General features: G+C 40.7%; 1 protein-coding gene across 1 annotated transcript; it reads right to left on the bottom strand.

The window, feature by feature from the left end:
• Nucleotides 1–4,069: 4,069 nt before the first annotated feature.
• Nucleotides 4,070–19,983, bottom strand: LMO4 (LIM domain only 4). The gene is made up of 5 exons (XM_045028138.1): nt 19,360–19,983; nt 16,725–16,963; nt 9,505–9,601; nt 9,005–9,160; nt 4,070–4,820 (listed from the first exon to the last, which is right to left on the bottom strand). The coding sequence occupies exons 2-5, from the start codon at nt 16,958–16,960 to the stop codon at nt 4,812–4,814; spliced, it is 498 nt and encodes a 165-aa protein (XP_044884073.1). The 5' UTR covers nt 16,961–16,963; nt 19,360–19,983; the 3' UTR covers nt 4,070–4,811.
• Nucleotides 19,984–21,642: the final 1,659 nt, after the last annotated feature.

The following is a 21,642-nucleotide window of genomic DNA, read 5'->3' as shown; positions in this document are numbered from 1 at the left end:
GTGGCTTGCATAAAATGGCTCTTATCTGATGCACATAGCAGTTGTGACATCATTGTCACTAGCCCATGGTTCTGAAAGGTAATTAATAGCTATAAAGTCCATTCCTCTTTGGAGGTCTTACAAAAAGGTTTTTAATTTGAACCAAAAACTTTGCATCTCATTTTTAAAGTCCACCTACAGGTAGATAGATAGAGCCCAGAATTTAGTACCTTTGCTAATAGGTTCTGATAATCTGACTGCGTGGTTTCCTGGGAACACTACAGTTTAATGCTAGCAAGGGAAGAGAGGGTGTGGACAAGAAAGATGGTATCTTAGTCATTTAAAGCAGCCTTGCCTGTTGTAGAAGTGTGCAAATAATGAACATTCTAGATACATTTCTGGGTTCATTAAAACAACTTATAACACAATCAATTTGCATTTTGTTCTAGCCTTTTATTAATTGCAATTATGGAGATACAGTAGCCCTGTTTACACAGCTCTAACAAGTCAGGACCTGTAGTACATTACTGGCTTGACCCTCCCCCCCAACTTGCAGTCCATTCTCACAGAATCAATCCGAAGCTGAAAACATTCCCTGTAGGAAATGTACACATCCTTGCTTATACAAGAACAGAACATGGGAATAAACTTTAGGTACTGTAAGTTGCAAGTTCAACTTACAAAGATCAGCCCTGACTTGTCATTGCTCTCAGCATGTTCACAATGAGATCAGAGTACTTCAGTGAGGACTCCGATTCTTTTAACTTGACAAGGGACACAGGTGAGCATGTTATACTTCACTGTTATTCAGAGCTCAGACTCTACAGAGATAAAATGAGAGCTGCTCACTGTTTAACATGCATTCAAAGCACTGCCAATCTAAAATGGCTGCTCAGTAATACTTTAATTGCAGTTTCATGGAAACAAATTGCTATTTAATTGCAATAAGCTTTTCTGTGGCTTAGCTGGACTGACAATAGACATACACCTGGAACCAAAGCAACAAGCAGTAGCAATGGCTATCTAGTACTTCATGTTTTATAGTTTCTGGTAACAAGGTCAGTCCAAGAACACAACCACTTAGAGATAATGCAACACTAAAGCAGGTAAGTACTTAAAATTAAAGATTACGGCATCCATTGACTTTTCTCTCTTTTCTGCCCCCTTTTCCAAATAGAACAGTTTGGAATACTGGCATATGGCTGTTTGCCAAACTCTGATGTATAACTCTTGGACAGCAGAGTGTTTAATATAATTTGAAACTATTTTTTAAAATCATAATAGTGAGGGATATGAACTCATACTATATTGGCATTTGCAATTTTTTTTTTTTTAAGTATTTAACCTAAAATTAGTTGATGCAAATTTTATCAGTGTTAACTAATAAGGCAAACAGGAGAAACTCAATGTGGTTAATATTCTTAATATGTGACTTAATTTCAGAGGCTTCATTCTGGTGCGACAGCCTCATTTTATATTTCATAAGATACTGCATAACCTGTTTAAATATTTAAAGATAAATCATGAAAGACTGGAAAGACAGTATCTTGTGGCAAACAGAATTTGGTTTGGAAAGGCTTAATGTCCCAGTGCCTGCTGGGATGAGTAAATCTCATAACTAGACAGCTGGATAGGTAAAAACATTAAACCCTTTTAGGGAGCAATCTTTTTACAAAATTGTTTCATTAATAAGAGTGACAATTTATATGATTGAGACATTAATGCAATATAAACAGAACATTTTATCAGTTCACTATGATTTCAGATTAGTAATATTTCATTTTTTAAAATAGCATTCATCTTTGAAAGTGTGGGAGCTCTTACTAAATAACACTGTATTTGTATGGCTTTTCAGAAACACCAAACAGCATATATTTCACAGAACCAGTGTAGTAAACACATGTGATAAAAGGTGAACAAGTACATGTTTTTCCTTGTAAACCTCCTTAAGAGGAAAAAAAAATAGCACGTTATTTCTCACATAAGGACAAATCTAAGTGTTTCCAGGAGCCTTCTATCCACACCTAGCATCCCCATTAAAGCCCATTTTATTGTTTGAAATGCCTCTGGTTTCAAGAAAGTGTTTTACCTAAAGCAAGAATACTACTTAAATATGTCCTATTGTATATTCATAGCTCCATTAGTCCTCCTCCAATTTAGCACATCAAAGCAAAGGCTTCACCACTTGCATGTGGATTATGCTAACATGAGTGACATTTGTAATCTTATAGGTCTGAAACTTACGAAATGCTTTTAAAGCTTGCTATTAAATAGGTAGCTGTGCTTTACAAACCAGACATATAATAGTTTATTTAAAGCCTTTAATGAACTTCAACCTCTACATCACTAAATGCCATACTACATTACTTACTAAAAGTTATTAACCATCTTCTTAGCACTTCTAGGTTATTGGACAATTAAAAAGCTGTACGTGTTAGGTTTAAATACTCTACCATGAGTGCTTATATTGATAGAATATAAAAGATGTCTACAGTCTCACTAATACTTGAATTCTATATTCGTATGTCTCAAAGCATCTTTGCAAAGAAATTGAAGCAGCACAATTTGCAGGACTCTACCTAAAGATTTAATGCTGGATCAAAAAAGCTTAGAAGCATTTTGAAAATCTGTAATTATGTTTTAAAAAAATAAAGCCCTGAAAACTATCTATAAAGAGAATTTTTAATACCACACACTAAATGCACTCACACATTTGTCTTTTGTTCCTGACAGCATATGGTAAACCAGTCTCTCCTCCCCCAAAGAAATGTCTTATTTTTCCAAGCACTGAAGTGTTAAAAGCAGAAATTCAGTGGACTTTGCATATAGAGAAGTTCCAAGGAGTAGGATGCAAAGAGAGCTTGCTGTTGGTTGTTTAGATACACAAAAAGCTGGATTTTAGGTTACATCTCCCATCAGCATCACCAGAAACACTTAATGTGTCATGGCTGCTCTGTAACCAGGCAAGGTGAATAAATAACTTTTTAAAAGCACGATTAAAAATGTGAATAGAAATATTATATACTTCAAGCTTGTTAGTCTATGATAAAAGTAGTGACTTTTGCTAATGTTTAACAATGTTGCAATGCAGCAGAGGCATCTCCCAGGCCTACTTAACATTGTTCCCCAGTATAAGGCATACAGCATATGTCCATAGGTTCATAATACATTTTTTTCCACATCTAGCAAGAGCATGGGATGTTTTTTCTGAATGCCCTATAGTTATCCAATAAGCATTTCACGAAAAAAAAAACTAAATGTGAGTGTTTTTTAAATTTCTCGGGCCGCTGGGGGGGGGCTAGGGCCGCGCTGCTCGGGAGTGGGGCAGGGGCTAGGGCGCCGCTCCGCGCCGCTGGGGGGGGGGGGCGGCGCTTTTCTTTTATGCCTGGGGCAGAAATCCTAGAGCCGGCCCTGTTAAGGTTATATCGGTGTATAACACGCACACATCATTTGCCCCCTATTTTCAGGGGAAAAAAGTGCGTGTTATACGCCGATAAATACGGTAGGTGAAATCCTACTAGTCCTTCAAACTTGGAAAAAAACAAACCAAAGAACAAATCACATTTAAGGCCATGTTAGTGCCAAACAGGCCAAGAAAGGGCATTTTCTTCCCTCAAGACCACCACAGTTCAGTGTGATTTATTCTCCTATAGCCAAGATTGAGAGGTACTACTATACCTCCTTATAGGGCTACCCAATTGAAGAATTGTGTCAGAGAACACATACCCCTTTGTTGTGAGTTTTTCCTGTAACATTTTTATAAATATAGTGTTCCCTTCTGAAGAAGGACTGGATGAAGAAAGACTGTGGTTACTTTTGTACATACCAAGATTCATTGCAACATGGCTGAACTGTAATGATATGCTTGCTGTTATCAGAAGTAATATTCTGAACAAAAAAGTTTTGGAGAATTGCTCTGTACCTCTGCCAAAAGTGACATGGTTAAGTAGTTTGACAAATTCCTTATTGGCATAAAACTGTAAGAAGAAAACTAGATTTAAAAGTCATTTACAATTAAAGCAACTGCTACATAAAGTTTAGCATGTGGTATAACAAAGCAAAGCTTTTAAAACCCAAAGTCAATTAAATGTTTTTGTTTTAAGTTTTTATTATTTAAATACACCATACTAGAGCAAATGTCTCTGAAAATATCACAAATAAAAGATTTTTCTTCATTCAGCAAATTAGAAGTAGGTGAAAATTTCTACACAGTAGCTTCTATGAGCCTGACTTTTTTTTTTCTTTTTTTTTTTTCGCGCCATGGGAAGTAGCAACAGTAGGACAAAAACACTTACATGCATACATACATGGTATTTTACAGAGATACAATAAAAGTGTTTGTGATAGAATATCACAAAAGCCACATCTTTCCTTTATCTCAAGTTCAGTTTGATTGAAACACATTTCCTTACAACACTTAAATATACAAAGAGCAAATAGAATGTTGTTAAGGTAAAACACTGGGTACAAACTCTGGCCAGTGCCCTGCTAATTGTTAACGAGGGTAGAAAGCAGATTCCAATGCTGCTTTTAATTAGCTTCCTTAGACATTTTCCCCACCCCCACCCCCCAAGATGTCCTCCGGTGGATCTTTTTTCATTTTCTCTACAGTCTCCCATTAGCCCAGGTTCATGGAGTCCTTAATGTTCATATTCAGTCATTTTAATACACCAATAAATGTAGGAAGGGCAATCAAGAATAAAGAAGGTGCAATGGCATGGAGCTGGCATTGATGCTAGCTACAAAGGTGACTTGTCTACTGGAGACATGGGATCCATCTGTGATGAACAAAATTTGAGATGAAGGCACGCATTCTGCATTACTCTGACCTTTTAGCAGACCTGTAAGAAATAAAAAAAAAGGGGCATCTTAGCTAAGAAGCTAAATTTGAGATATGAAACTCCAACATAACTGCTTGTGTCTTTTCTTTATTCACTAATCTCTTTTTTATTAGATCACTTTCCAACTGTGACTTGATTAAGGCTTTCTACACTACTCATTCATGCCACTAATGTTCAAACTCTGAAGAACTAAAATAAACATTTCCTGCAGTTTTTAACTCGAAGAGACAGTAACAGCAAGTGTACTTTCAGAAAGGTGCAGGTAGGAAACGGTACAGTGAAAAGAAGGTGTTTTTCTGGGCCCCTATTGAAAGAAATGAAATGGTATGCCTGTCCTTTGAAGAAGCTAGTAATATGATCTTATAATTGGTAGAAATACTGCGTGAAGCAAGTAAGAAATACAGCCAATATCCTCCCAAGGCAGCTTTGGTTAATATGCTGCATAGCACAAGAGCTAAATATAGATATTTGGAGATTTTCCCCGTCCTCTTCCCCCCTTTTAAAATTCCTCATCTGCTATGTTAGTTAATGTTACATAAACATTTTAATATATGAAGTCAAACATGGTCTTCCACACTGATGTGTTAATGAATTGTGATAATTAAAAGTGCCTAGCTCCAGAGAAATCTAACTTTCATGGATAAAGTACAAATGATCATCCACAGTCTTCAAATACAATCTGTTGGCAATTACCAAAATGAAATAATATATATTAGATTTTTATGGTTTTTAAATGACATTTCGAGCTTCCCAGGAAGTTCTTTTCACCCTTTAAGTTACTAAAAGCCTGAGGTCTAGTAGTAACTGCAACCCCCCACTTTCAAGCTAATTAAAGTGGAGGAGGCTTGGAGGTTTAATTCCCCAGAGCCGAAGCTCAGTGTGAGAAAGGTAATTTGTCTGTCCAGAACAAAGATTAGAGAGCAGCCAGCAAGCATATTTAATAAATGAGCATCAAATATCCTCTACTATGGACACAGACAACACCAATTACATAACTACAAGGGAATTGTTGAGCAATATGTAAACGAAGATTTAAAAATATATCCTTTTCCAAGAAATAAAATAGCAAGATGTAATCTAACTTATACTTTATTTAAAAAAGTTTAGAAGCTGAAGATAAGTGAACACTCCGAACATTGCCCGTGGGTGGAAAACTTACACTGCTTTTGGGGAAATGGAAATGCTATAATAGGCAAGAACTAGTAAAAAAATAAAATAAATAAAAATACTATGACTGCCAGAAATAGTGAATTGGGTGCAGACTCTAAAATGTTCTCTGCAGTGGACAGCACCCCCGCCTTTAAATAACGTGGCACCCAGGACATTACATCCTGGCACTCTGGGGCTTTGCATTGTGCTTCTAAATAGCACATAGTTTAAATACTTGAATTTATTTTTTCAAAACACACAGCAAATGAGAAGTTATAGCTAAAAGCCTTTGAACATAGCTAAAGAAGGTGAAAGGCAGGAAGAGTCAATATCACTGCATGTACTTTTTATGTGAAAAGCAACCTTTTAAGTAGAATTAGGCTATTTAACTCAGACTTGTGCCAATCACTAGTATAAACTCTAGCCTTCCATTTGGGAACTATATTGACTAAGACCATAATAAGTTGACTCCATAGCTGTCAAATGTGGCTTCATAGGTGTGCAAAACAAAAATGTCACAGTACCAAGAACCTCACACACATTAAACTCTCCTCAGCCTCCTAATAGCTAGTTAGCTATGAATAGCTGTGCCATATTCTGCTTTGCTCATAATCTTTAGGTAAAGAGCAAAAAACCTGAAGATTGATTGGTCTGTAATGTTTAATACTGGGTATCATATCTATTTCAGCTAATGCTGTCAAATTGGAAGCATGTTTTTATTCAGTTGCCCCATAACATCGCTTTCTGGAAAGTACTTCTAATATGTACATTCTTATATTGTTTCTTTAAAATGCATAAAACATTACTTTTTTGGCACCTTCCTCTTTAGTTTCCGAGACTAGAAGTCAGACAGACCCCAGCTCATTTCCTGACATATATTTCAGTTTTCAAAAGTTCACATTACTCCCCAATTCCCCCTGTGAAAGTGGGTATGAAGAAATTATTCATACAATATACTAATTGTGAGATTTCTTTCTCCAATTTTCTCCTTAACACCTCTGTCTGCCTCATCATATACTGTAGCAATGCAGTTAATAGCCAGTGATAGTGATAATGAGGCCCTGTTCTTATTAAATGCTTCTTCTGCATTTAGCTCCTAGTAGTATAGCTGCAATTTTGCAAGCTACACAAGCCAGTTTTACTTCTCTCTTCCTCACTGTGTCTACTGGTATTATTGTAACTAAATCATTTTTCTTTTGCTAAAGCATAGCAAGTCTCTGAACAAATTAAGTGTCTATTTAGACACCCATTTGAAGTTGCAATAAACTTGACATCCACACAAGGCAAGTGGGTAAAGCACTTCTTTTCTCGGAATGGCAAACTTTTTACTACTATATATAAAGATAAATGGTTTTACCTATATTTTGAAATAGGTTCTCTACAACTGTTCATTTAACAGATTCATTGCTAGCTAGTCTGTATTATAGATTTGTTTCATTAAAATACACAGTAGTATAGATCTTTGAATCTTTACATGCATTTATACTTCCTTGAACAGATCTCATATTCACTCCTAAATAGTTATGCAGAACAAGTAATTAGAACTCAGTATTCAATCCAGTTACTCTGACAAATTAAGTAAATAAGTGTTCATATTTTGATGTAATTACAGTTCACTTTCTAAGAGACTGGAAATATACTTAAAATTATTCAGTACATTTGTGCAGAGTAAAAGACAAACAAGCCTACAGTAATGTAGCGATGCAACACAAAACTGGTCAAAATTAGAAACCAGTTCATGTTTTCCTGTACAAATTTACCCACTAAAAGAAGTCATTTAAAATTCTTCTTTTGTATGTTACAGAATACATAAGAAGCCTAGCATTTTCCCTAGCTATTTTTTAATCTTCTGAATTCCTGTTTGCAGATAAATGTTATTTTTTGTGATCCTTACAGACATTAATGAAGTTCCTATTGTAAATCTATAAAGAATTACCAAGTGAAGTGTGCACTTTTTGTTTCAGTGCAATAACTCAGTGCTGTGTGATTGCCTGGGTTAATGATGAAAAAGTCAAATATACTATCAGAGCTGATGGAAAAATCTATCACCAATCTGAAATTAAAATTCATCTGTGGTCAATAAGATTTAATATCCATGCAAGTGGCGCTGTAAAGAGTAAATGAATCAATGTCATCAATACATAATCAGTATGAAATATGAGGTGAATAAAATTATGTGCAAGAGTCATACATTCACTCTTTTCTGGACCAGTGTGGAATGAACAGTCTCTTAACTGAAGGTTGACAGTAATTGTTACAAATTAGGCACAGCAGTTATCAAAATGCACTCACTTGCATAGCTATAGGACTTATTAAGGAGATTAAAATAGATCTAAAACTATCCAGTTCTAGAGGTACAGGACAACTGTTGATACAAATTTTTCCCTCTGCTACTACATAATGTGTATACTCATAAATTTCCTTGCAACTATGGACCAAGAGCTGTCAAGCACAGGGATACATAATCTCTACTGGAGATGTTAGTGTTATGGAGTGATGAGAGAATAAAAAACTTTGATTTTATGACATGTAAAACATTCAGACTATTTTTCTAAGGATACCACAGTTTTAGAATATTAGTTTAGGAAACATACTAAGTGTAATATGTTAGTCTGAGATGGTATGTGCCCTAGTTTCTATTAATTCAGGAGCCTTTTCTTCATAAGATATTTATTACCATAATTAAAGGATCTAATTTTCCTCCCAGAGTAACCTGCTCCCTTGCAATCCTTAATCTCAACATTTTAAAATGAAATGCTTCTCTTCAAGAGAGTTTATATCAGGGCTTGCTCCCCACATTCCATTATACATTACTAGCTCAATAGCTATACAGATCTGAATAAACTGAACTCAATTAATACAACTTTCATATTTAAGAGTTTATATTTCCTCCAGAGTCCTATAACTAAATTCAGTTATTTAAAGGCTCCTTCGGGGTGGGTGGGAGTGGAGGAACAGTGTCCACTATTAGGTTGAAAAGAAATTGATCTTAATTTAACTCTAATAAAGCTTATTAGTAATTGCTGAGTATTCACCTTCTGGTCTGGCAGTAGTGGATTGCTCTGAAGTGAATTCAAATGGCCATTGATGAGAGCTGTAGGTCTATCATGTTCACAAAATAAACTGCCATTGATGTAGTGAAACCGGTCTCCTGGGACCAGGCGATTCCGGCAGGTAGAGCATGTAAAACACTGAAAAGGAAAGACACACCAAATGAAACTGGCACAAATTAAAAATGCTGCAGGTTTAAATGTTATTCTTGAGAGACTATCAGTAAAGCATGAGGTCTGAAGCTGCTTAGTTTCTAGTATTCAAGCGTTTGTCTTACCTGCTGTTACACAACTTAAGTGTAGTTTTACTGATTATTACAGGACAACACTATGCACCATGGGAAGTTTTATAACACACACTCTTATTAGTAATGATTGCCCTGCACATTTATGAATATATGAAAGATGTAGAAGTTATATCATGTAAGAACCACAGAGTGAAGCAGTGCTATTAACAAAGTCAACAGACAGGAGAAGAGACCTACCTTAAGATGATAGACGTTGCCTTGTGCCCTCATGACCAGCTCACTAGCAGGAATTGACTGTCCACAAGCGCTGCAAGCACCACTATTTCCAAATAACCTGAAATAAGGATGATGATCATGAATGATTTAATACACAAGAGGCTCTTAATATTGTTTTTGTGCATCAACATGACAAGATATTATATAATTATTTTAGACTTCTGATCCCCAGTTTTTCAACTTGTTTACATACTGTAATGTGCAAGATACATTTCTGTATAACCAGAAGCTTCACCTTACCTCGCAGACAGGGATGCACAGAATTTAATCAAAAATATTGACTAGCACCTCTAGCAAATACAAAACAATTCTGTACTACACACATGTTATCAGATTACTGGGTTCATCATAAAAAAAAGATACAATTCATGACAGGAGTTTAAAATGCATTGTGTCCTTGAAATTATATGAAGAACTCTTTTGTACTTTAATCATATCTTGAGATATGAGTCATCAAAAGGGTTAAGAGGATTTGATTGTATATCTAAGAAGACATCATGCTCAGTGTATTGAAACTCCAGTAAACCTCCATCAGTGCAGAGTTTCCATTAGAAACTCTCTGCTATCCAGGTTGATATATAATGTGTATGGGTTAACCTTTTCAATCATGGTGTCAACACTTTAGATTTGCCTCTGCTCATCTCTTTCATCCTAACCTTCTCTCTCTCTCGATAATGAAATGCTTGCTCCAACTTCCCTCTATCTGCTCCTGAGTCCACAATTTAGATTACTTCATCTCTGCTAGCAACAAACTGAATGAAATTTCGATTTGAGCAGAAAGTAATTTACCGGGATCTGGACCCATTTGTCATCATATCTCTCTGGGTGTTTGCTGTATCACTGCAGTTTTCCTATGCAATCAAATGAGACCACAACATCTGCCATGGGGTTGGGGGGAAGGGAGGGGGAAGTGTGTGTGTGTGTGTGTGTTAGGCAGAAGAGTAGTGAAGAAAAATATATACATAATTCTTCAAATCCATTTAAAGGCACAACACACTGAGTCAAGATATAATACATAAATGAATATTGAGCTTCACTTTCACAGGACAGGTTAGCTAGAATTAGAAAAGCTTTATTTGTTTTTTTGGCATTCTCCTTTTAATAGCCACAAATATTTATAAAAGAAAAGGACCAAAATCATTTCATAGTGAAAAAGGAATCTGAACTAGTTGGCAGGGTCACAGACCCACTTTCCTACATGATGTAAAAACAGAGTAATAGGATTTACAAATTAACGTATTGGTGTCATAATAAATATTAATATTTGCATTTCCTTCCTGTCCAAATAAAGTCATAAAATTCTGTTTGTGTCAACTGAGAAGACGTGTTACTACAGAATACCCGTAATCTGAATGATTGCAGTATGCCTCTGTATAAAAATAATTGCTTTGAATTTTCACAATCTGGGGTTGCAGAGGAGGCTTGTCATGTTCAAACTACTAATTTGCTGTCGCCACTTTATTGAAAATAGCCTGTAAGTTGTTATTAAATGTATCGACTGAACGACAGGGAGAGTAGTAAAACTGCCCCTTAAGATGGCTTTTAATAGGAAGCCCGAGAAACAAATTTTGCAGCAGCATCGATTTGAAGAGTTCAATCAAAACTCCATTTCAAAACTAATTAGTCTGAGATCCACGACACATTGACACGTTCCTGCAGAATCAGAATGGTTACAAAGGGAAAGCTGAACTAACACACTGTCAGGACCTCCTGCCAAAGGACTGCACTGCCTCGAACCTATAGGGTCTTTATTATGGTATCATCTAAACCAGAACCACTTTGCAGCATTTACAAAAACTACTGAGATCGCTCCCAGAGCTCTCCATCTTTTATTGTTACTATCAGTGAAATTAGGATGAAGAAGAGGGGTATGGGAAGAAGTTTAAAGGCAGAAATGGGACTGTTTTATCACATTACTAAAATAAAACCCTAATTTGTATTTTTGGGTCCAACTTTGTCAAAGGTATTATGGAAAAACAAATGAAAGGCAGAATCTTACAGCTGAATGGAGAAATGTCATTTCTCCTGGGGAGTATATATGCATAAGCATAATGTCTTTCATAACCCCATACAATTGTACCATACCATTAAAAATACAGCTTTTAAAATACTGATCCGTGTGCCACTTTTCTTCATTAAGTAGTCATTTATTATACAATTCCCCCTGAATAAAATCAGTTGTACATCTTGACTGTCTGTCAAAGTGAATTTTAATAATCAGTGTAGTCAAACTGTAATCCAGCAGCTTTTCACACATCTTGCTCTTTCCCAGCCATATTTCTAGAACAATTCAACATTTCAAAGAATCACAGCTGAAATCATAAGATTTACAGAGATTCATAAAAATTACTTGCAAAGTTAGAACATTATTACTAAATCTATTCAGTGCTTTGTCTATTATTTAACAAGAGAACGTAGCTTATGTTGTCTTTGCCGTTGATATAAGTTCTCTTATTTTGTAGCAGCTTTAACAGAAAAGAGGTTTATATCTTTAGAGAAGTTTTATTCCTTTTTACCAAGAACCAAGTCCACTATTGTAACTGTGGCTGGAAAGCTAATTATCTAACCAGGGGGACCATCCAGAACAGTGTTTGATTTAAAAGGCTCGAGGCTTTAGGTACTCAATTAAGTAGCTATCGGTCTCAGACTGGACTTTAATGGGCTCTTTTCTCTTTAACTCCAGCAATGGGGAGAGATACCCCAGGTCAAGCTAATTAAAGCCAGGGGACTCTTTAATTGCAATGACAGAATTGGTTTCAGTTTTCTCTTTGGGTCCTCAGTCCAAGGAGGTCGTTAAATATTTCAACATTTGGGCAAGGCAATCAATCACAAACATCAAGAGGTTCTTTATATGTAGAAGAACCTTCCTTTTCCACTTACAGCATTATACCTTAAATTAACTTCCATGTAGTTCCTACATAGCACCCAACTGGTTATCAGAACTTTGACAAGAGGGGGGTCTGGGGGCAGCAGGAAACCTGTTCAGTCCAACATCTTACTACCCAAAATCCAATGTTATCAATAGAAGTGCTACTCAAGTATACTAAAAAAAAAAAAATGTTAATAGATTCCAGGAGTTATTTCCAAAACTGTAGAGACAGGCAGACCCGAGTGCTAACATTCCTTTTTCCTACATGGCAAGGCACACATTTGAACCCACAATATCCAAGCCTTATCTGACAGACAAAGGCACCTCCAAAGCTACTGATCCATAAGCGACTGGTTTTCCAGCAGATTCCCTACATTCTCCACCAGCTATGTTAAATGTAACAAAGAAAGGCAACACAGAAATTGTGCCTAGAGCCAAGTCCATTAAAGGTACTTCAGAATAACTGGAGGCTGAGCACCTTAAAAGCCCCAGAAGCTATTGATACTTAAAGGGGGGCTGTGCATAATGACAAGTGCTGCATTAGAGAAGGGGGGAGGGAGAGGAGAGAAGAAATCAGCCAAATTACGCTTGGTTAATTCAGAGTAACAGATCTGCCCCCAAGTGAATTGGAGGCCTTGAATTAATTCTGTTATGACAAATCAAGATAAACGTTCCCCCTAAATTGCATGCGATTTAATTAATTTTTGAGATCCTTTTTTTTTTCTCCTAGCTAATAGTTCACATGCTCCTGTGCTGTCATTGTGCTTGAGTGGGCAGACTTCAAAGTGATATTAAATAACCAACTATTAGATTTACCTAGCACGTCCTATTGGAAAAGTGCCATTTAATTACCTAGCCTGTTCAATTAAAGGGACAGCATTCCCTGAATATAGCAGCTTGCTGTTGATTACCAGGGAAATGAACTCGTTGCCTGGCGGCTCCCTCCCCTCCCCTCCCCAACCCGCACGGCAGACTGCGGCTGCGGCCAGCCACGTGAATGGCAATGAGGAGCGCGCTCTCCTCCCCCGGCCCTGGGGCTGGGACCAAGCGCCTGCCCCGGCATGTCAGCGCGCAGCTCCACACTGAAGGGGTGGCCCCGTGGCGGCCGGGCAGGTTTCCTTCAACTCCTCGTGCAAACCCGGCCCGGTTAACTTGTCTGGACGGCTGAGCTGCGGGGATTCATGCAGCCAGGGAAAGGAAGGGGGGGTGGGGAGGTGCCACACGTTCTGAGAGTCCTCGCGGAGAGGTTCCCCTCTCTCTGCTACCTGGGAGAGAGACAAGTCACCCATTCCCCACAGCCCTCGAGGGAGGGCGAAAGGAGGGGGCAATGCATGAGCCATTTGGGCAGGGGAGGATTTGCAGGCGCTGCCCCTTTAAGAAGAGCCCGGTTAATCCTTCTCCACCATCCCCCCCCCCCTCCCCCACGTTAGAGGCCAATTTTGTTAATTAAATGTTTTGTTTGCGACGCGGCTCTCATTCATTTCGGACACGTCACTCCGAGGAGCTCTAAGCCAGGGACCAGATCTCATTAGATAAAACCTATCACAACGAAGAGAAAATGGAGGAGACACTAATTAAAGCTTTTAATTGTGTGGATTCACTGCCACGCTGCTGCTTTATCTGGAATCTTAAAGTGGGGAGGGCTGCGCACTCCCCTCCCTGCACAGGCGGCGGCGGGGGGGGGCTGCATTCCCACCTCCCCAGCCCCTTCCCAGGCCGGCCGGCCGTCACTGCTGCAGCTTAGATCTGTAGAGGGCTGTTTTCGAAAACCACAGCCCCTCGCGTCAGACAGTTTAAAAGCCCCTTAATAAATCGGTCTGTGGTCCCTGCCCCGGGTTGGGAGCAGCCAGCCCCTTTCACGTGGCGGCTGCTGGGCTGATCAATCCTCTTTTCATTGTGATTCACGTCTAATTTTCCCCTGTGGCTCCAATTAAGAGTTGTGCCTATGGATCTGGCCTCAGATAAGGGAGTGGTTGCAAGCTCCCTCCACAGCAATCGGAGAGAGGGCCCCACAGAAACAGACACTTGCAGAACGCTGCCAATCTAGCGGCATCCATTCAACACTGAAAGGTAGGGAGAGGAAGAGGAGTCAGTTACACCAGCAAGTAGTTGCGGTCCCACGTGGAAGACAGCTGTGAAGCCCAGGTAAACAAGGATCATGATTTTTAACAACTAAGTCCTCTAGCCTAATGCAAGACTTTCTTGCATTATACTATCCAGTTCAAGCAGCAAAGAGTCCTGTGGCACCTTAAAGACTAACAGACGTATTGGAGCATGACCTTTCGTGGGTGAATACCCGCTTTATCGGATGCATGACACCCACGAAAGCTCATGCTCCAATATGTCTGTTAGTCTATAAGGTGCCACAGGACTCTTTGCTGCTTTTACAGATCCAGACTAACACGGCTACCCCTCTGATACTTGTATCCAGTTCAAGTTTCAGGGAGTCCCTTTCAATTGAGAGGTGTTCGTTTGGTAAGTCAAGTTACACAGATCCAGAGAGGACCCAGGTGATGGAACAAGGAGATCAATTCAAAACCCTCACCTGATAAAAACATATTATTCATAATTGCCTACATTAAAATAGTGGGTATTAAGTTACCACCGCACAAAACTGGAGGAGATTCCAATAAGCATGCCTGAACTTGCCTTGGGGATACAGGGGATGCATCGGTCTCTTTTTAATTAGTAGTAATCAGAAGTGAAGGTTTGTTTGATGGCCTTGGTTGAGAGATGAATCTGTACCATTCAGTGCATCTGAATGGTAGTGTCAATTTTTCCACTTCAAACAAACCTCTTTTCTTAACACCGTTCTGCTCTATTTAATTACAATTCTGCCAGGCTTATGCTGTTGCTTCAGAAGAGGACCAGAAAGCACCATTATAAACCTGCATGTGCTAATTTCCTAACATTTACTTACAAAAAAATGAAATTAATCCCTCAAACATCTATAGCTGTATTTCTTCTATTTAGCAGAATGAGGATGCAGGCCTATAACAGGACAGAGGTTTCATTATCAGAATAATGAAGCATCCTTTTAATCCATTATTTTAAGTTAATGAGGTCTTCCAGAAAAGTATTCCCACAAATTCAGCACAGTGCTACATCCAGATCTCTCACAATTTGGAGTACAAGGTAAGTGTTTCATTAAAAATAAACTTGCAATATTTATAGCCAAATGACTTACACATGAGGGAGGAAAACTTTTCAACCTTTACTGAAAGATAAACCTGGAGTAACTCTTGACATTTACAGTAAATGAAAAGTCAAAAGCATTTAAACAAAACAACTGTCTTAACTAGAAATTTCACTTATGCCAGAATGTAGGGGCTTAGCTTTTTGTTTTTTAATTACTGGATATTGAAATAGAACCTCGCCTTAAAGCATTCATGTGCATCAGTCTATCAAAGCATTTACTCAAATTAATCATGTAATCCTTCAAAATGCCTCCTTTTAAATTAATGAGTTTAAGGAGCTTGAGTTCACCTGAAAGATCCTCCTATAGGCACCTGACCTCCTGAATTTTTTCCATTCATTGCATTGAAACTTGTTGGACAGGATACTGTACTGTACTTCAACTGATAAGATTAATGGGGTTTAGTTCCCCAGCCATCCCCCAAATCTGAGGCATGTGAACTATTTAAAAATGAAGGAAATCACTTCCCTTAGATTCTCTCAGCTTTTTCTATATTGAAAGTTAGAGAAATGTGGGTTCAAAGCCTCTCTATAACAATGTGAAGACAAACATTACCACTGTTTTTTTTGGCTATAAGTAGAATCTCTGGCCCTCCAACTGACGGTTAATCAGCTCTTTTACAAAGAGAACAGAGAATGAGTCATTCTGTTTCCACTCAAAGGAGTTTAAAGGTGCTTATGTAAATATCATAATTAATCAGATACTAAAAGGCAGGCATTTCATTATTTAGCACCTCTACAGCAGCCTTATTCAAGCCCAGGATTTTAACATTTACAGTTTAGAGATTCACACTTCACCACTACAACAAAACAGATTAATTTAGCCTTTCTGATTGCCGTTTATTTTTAGTTAGGACTTGTTTTGTGCTGACAAGCACTTTAAAATTACAGGGCCTCTAATCTCTTCTCTTTCCTGGGCAACCCAAACCGTGGCTGGAGAAAGAGCCAGAACTATTCGAGATTTTACCCTCCTTCCCCCCCCCCGAAGTCAAGGACTGACCAATCTGTGTCTCTGATTGCAGGAACTGGCCTGACCTCTCCTCTGCTATCCTGCGTGCAGGTACAGAGTTGCTCCTCCCCGCCCCTTGCTGTGCAGCCGCCTCTCTCTCTCTCTCACCTGATGTAGTCGTTTCTGCACAGGATCATACCGCTCTTGGTGTAACAGGAGGTGCCGATGTCCCCCAGCTGAGCCTGGCAGCAGGAACACTTCAGGCATCGGCTGTGCCAGTAGCTGTCCATGGCGTAGAGTAAGAAGCGATCCGCGATCTTCCCCCCGCAGCCTGCGCATCTTTTCCACGAGAGGGAGCCAGCGGTGACCGGGGGAGGTTGCGAGCTGCTGCCCGGGTTCACCATGGTCTGTGTAAGGAGAAGAGAAAGGAGGGGGGTGGGAGATGGTTAACTCCAAGCCATGAGTCGTGTCCATGCCCTTCCCGGTGCGGTAGAGGGAAGCGGGGGGCGATGGTGCAAAAGCACACTCCGTTACTCGTCTGGGGCTTTGTTCTGGATCCACGAGCCTGCCTCCCTCCCAACTTGTCACTGGTGGCCTGAGCTTTACTGCTGTCACCCTCTTAAAACGAGGCTCTGGTGCACCCCAAATGCACGTGCACACTGGGCAACATGCACCGAACTTCGTACCCCACCTGGAGTCCCAGGGTCCAGCACGATTGACATGAAAAAGGGAGAGTGGACGCGAAAAGCAAATTGGCCCGCAGTCCTGCTGAAGCCATGTTCCCTGAGCAGGCAGAGCTCTGGGAAATGCAGCTGCAGTTCACAAGTTGGGAACAGTTCAGGGTTTTGTGCTAAAGGAGAGATATGGGCAGCGTGAAAAGTTGTGAAACTGGTTTTTCAAATCTCCAAGCCATTGTAATGCCGGCTCCATGATTGTCCCAGATCTCGTTTTTATTTAGAAGATCAGTGGAGTGTTTTCTCTGGGTTTTTTAAGACACTGGCCTGAATAAAAGATAATTGAACTTTAGAACTCCTATACAAACACTCTCCACTTTTGTCTCGCTAATCTGCCCTTGATCAGCAATTTAAATGCTAAACCTTTGTTACGCCAAAAAAAAAAAAAAGTTAACTAGTAATACAATAGACCAGAACATTCAAGTGCACCAGACTCAGGCTGGAGCATGGCTGCCTCCAAAACTGCTAAAGTGCTTTTTTCACTTTCGAATAAATGCTTTCTACAAGCGGGACAACTGGGAGATAATATAGGAATCAATTCATAAAGCTTATTCTAAACCGATTAATTTGTTGCCTCCAATCCAGAGTCCAATAAGCTCCTAGTGTTCTACTAGTCATTTATAGTATAAACAGATCAAGTTATTTACTGCCAATTAAGCAGCATGTTTTGTCTTTGTCCTTTGTAAACCGTATGTGCTCATATCGAGGCATCTGGCTATCTGCTAAAGCCATTCAGACTGATACCTCCAAAGGAGGGAGGGCGAACTTTTCCTGCCCACTGGCCCAACTTGGCTACAGGGGAGCCAGAATTTACATTCCTTAAATAGGCCGATTTTAAGCACACATTTCCCCAGAAAGAGTTCCTGAACTTCAGTCCAGTGACCGCACAATAAACCAGAACTGCACCAATTAAGCTGTAACAAAAACCCTGAGACTTTGAAAAGAGAACCACTCTAAAAGCCATTAGCATTGCATTTATCTGAATGCATCATATACCTTTATGTAAATTGATTTCTGATGCATTTGCTCAAGGAATTGCCTTTTGTTAAGTTTCTATCCATAACCTAAGCGAAGCTGCATTTCCTGCTTTGAGACTTTAAACCTTTTTTAAGGTTTTAAATCACTTCAGATCTCTTAAAAAACCCTAGACTTCAAGCTGCCTTTCCCTAGTCTTGTTGAACAGTAAATATATACTGTATTTTAAAAAAGGAAACGTTACACTGAGAAAGGCATCCAGTAACCCCATTAAGCTAAAGCTCTTAAGGACAAGCAATACCTTAATGCTGATTAAATCTAAAAGAGATGAATCAAGAGGACTGACCAGAAAGTGACTCCCCTGATAACTAAGGACGGGCCCTCATCAAGTTTCATTTAGAGTTGGGGGGGGGGGGAAGCTTTTAACTTAAATAGGCTTACTCTAGTAATTACATAGCCAAGCAATTTAGGTCCTGGGATAGAGTCAGTGAAATAGAAAGCAGAGCTGGCAGCTAGAGGCAAAATAACCCCCCTTTTAACAATGTCTCTGGTGTTTTTTAATGGAGACCAAGGGAGGGACAAGCGCAGAGCTGGCAATTTGTAGTTTTTTAAAAAAATGGATGCTTAATTCATGTCTTGGTTTTAATTAGGTGATTCACCGGATTTCTCCTGGATTGAAACAAAAGACCGGAGGGAGGGGGGTGCGGGCAGGGAATTGGAAAGGAGAGAATTAGGGAGCTCACTTTGATCTTTCCTGCCACTGTTTCAAAATAGTATTTACTACAAAGAGAGCGGGTGGCGGGTCCTCACACCCTCCTCTTCCCCTCAGTTCACCATAGAGCCAAGCAAAGCCCTTTTCCTTTAGCAGCCGGGAAGAGGGAAAAGCAGCCCAGAGCAGCAGCAGCAGCCGCCGCCGCAAAGGAGCCTTTTGTAAGCAGAGACAGCTACAGTGCGTCCGGCCCCGCCGCTGCTCGGCTCCCCCAGAGTTTACAGGCACCCTCCTTATCTAAGGCGACCGATTGAGTTTACTCGAAATCCGAGACGAGGGGGGGAGGGCGCCAAAGAAGACAGGGTGCGTGCAAGAGCCTCCTTACCTGTTTCCCCTCTATATTGCAAGAGGTCGGGGAGCAGCGTCGCTCTGGTTTATAGGGTGGTGTGTCGGGGGCGGGGGAGGTTTTCTTGCGAAGAACCAAACACAATGCTCGCTGGCTGGGGCTCGCGTCCGCCGGCAGAGCCCCCCGCCCCCGTCAGTGGCAGCCCGGCTGGCAAAATACAGACGAGAGACGTGCGGCAGAGTCCTCCCTCCAGCCCCCGCTTCCTGGAGGGGAGCCGCGGCGCTCAGTCCCGGCCGCTGGGCTGTGGGCGCCGCTGCAATCGCTGGGTAAGTTTGGCAATGTGGCTTCACTTTGTACCGCTTCCCCCCGCCCTCAACCTCCACCCTCCTTGGCCGGGTCCGGAGCCTCCTGCGGCAGAGAACCGACCGCCCGCCCGCCGCTCGGGAAAGCGCCTCGGAGCCCCGCGCGCGGGCAGCAGGAGAGGGGCCGGGGCGAGGAGGAGGAGGAGGAGCCGCTGCTGCTGCTACCGCTGGGGTTCCGTGGCGGCGGCGGCGGCGCTGGCAGGACTCGCAGGGAGGCCCCCTCTCCGTGCGCGTCTCTTTCCGCCGCCCGTCCACATGTGTTACTGACAGAGCAAAATCCCAACTACATCCCGGCTCTGCTCCCACCGTCAGCCGCGCGCAGCCAATCCGCCCCCCGCTTGTTCAGGCGGAATAATAAAACCTGCCAATCCCCGCCGAGACAAAGGAATGAGCGAAGGCGGGGGGCAGGGGCAGGGAGAGGAAGGAGGGAGTCAGGTGGGAAGCAGCAGCCTGGCTTGGCTAGGGAGCGAGGCGAGGCTGTGCTTGGTGCTGCTGATCAGTGTCGCGGGGGGGGAGGGGGACTGAGCGTCCCCTGCCCTCACTGACTATGCTGCCGGCTCTGGGGGGAGGCTCATACTGCCCCTTCCTCCCCCCCCCGCGGCCCTTCAGGAACTTGAGAGAGTCATTTTTGATCGCATAGCGACCCCCGTGGGAACAGGTTGCAGTGGGTCCTCTTTAAGTGTCTCCTACCTGCCCTTTATCAGCCCTTTTATCGTCTGTACAACAAATGCCCACAAGCCAACTGTTGGGCTTTCCTCTTGCATGGGGTTATATTTAGAGGTCTTCTGCCTTCGCACTTTACATGGGGTGGGTAATATTACTCTTCTCCTTTAAATGACGCGGAGGGGGCTAGGGTAGACATAATCACTAAAGAGACAATTCTCTTCCTTTGGCATAAGGGCTGCAGGATCAGGTCCTAATCTAGTTTATCCGGATACTTTTGTTCAGAAATTAGAGCAGGCACTTGGGACCATATTCTATATACACACACACAGCTCCCCATGAAAGGTGTGTATCGGAGGCCAGAATTTGACCCTTTGATAAGGAAAAGACGGGGAGGGGAGTTGCGAGTACAGTGGCTCTCCAATTCTGCCAGTAGGATGGACCATATCAAGCCATTGATTTTTAAGTACTCCCTACTGAAATCAATGGGAACTTCTACTTAAAAATGAATGCCACTATATAAAACAGTATTATTAATACTTCATAAAGGTTTAAAGGGGGGAATATGTTCTACACTTGGCTGGCAGTTAACTGCACAGTGTGCCACTTGAAAGGTGGTACCGCTGCTTTAAAAAAGAAACCCAAACAGTATGAAAGCCAATTAGAGGAACTAATATTCAGTAGCTATACATAGTGGAAAAATTAAATATTAATTGCACAGTTCCCAAGTCCCCAGCATAGCACACAACACAGGCAAATATGAGGGGGGGACTGCAACTAAAAAATAGTAATGAAAGAAGCTTTAAATATAACAGTGGTTTTCAATCAGTGATCTGCAGACCCCTGAGGCTCTGCACACTATGTCTAAGATTTCCAATGGGGTCCACACCTCCATTCAATTTTTTGTTTTTTTAGGGGTCCACAAATGAAAAAGGTTGAAAACCACTGACATAATACCACACAATTTTAGGGGTTCTATTCCTGCAAACAGTAATCCCTGCAAGTAATGGGAGTCTAGGGGTAACTTCTTTCAGGTTTAGTCTCTTATCTAGTATAGTCTCACACAGTGCATGGCAATATGCTTTACAGAGCTAAACACAGCTAAAAGAGTGAGAGAAATAATCAGATATATAGGATTCATTTATTTAGCATACAAAGTTTATAATCTCAAATTCCTCTTTTAGGATTTGACATAAACAACAATAATTAAAGTTAGAACACCAGATTTATGCTGGTCAGAGTTAAATCCAGGTTTTTAATAAGGCACAATTAGTGGCAATATGTAAGGTACCTTTTA

Source organism: Mauremys mutica, chromosome 8 (genome assembly GCF_020497125.1).
Source record: "Mauremys mutica isolate MM-2020 ecotype Southern chromosome 8, ASM2049712v1, whole genome shotgun sequence".
NCBI lineage: Eukaryota > Metazoa > Chordata > Testudines > Geoemydidae > Mauremys > Mauremys mutica.
Note: the sequence above shows the minus strand (reverse complement) of the source record. Positions and strands in the feature narration are given on the sequence as shown.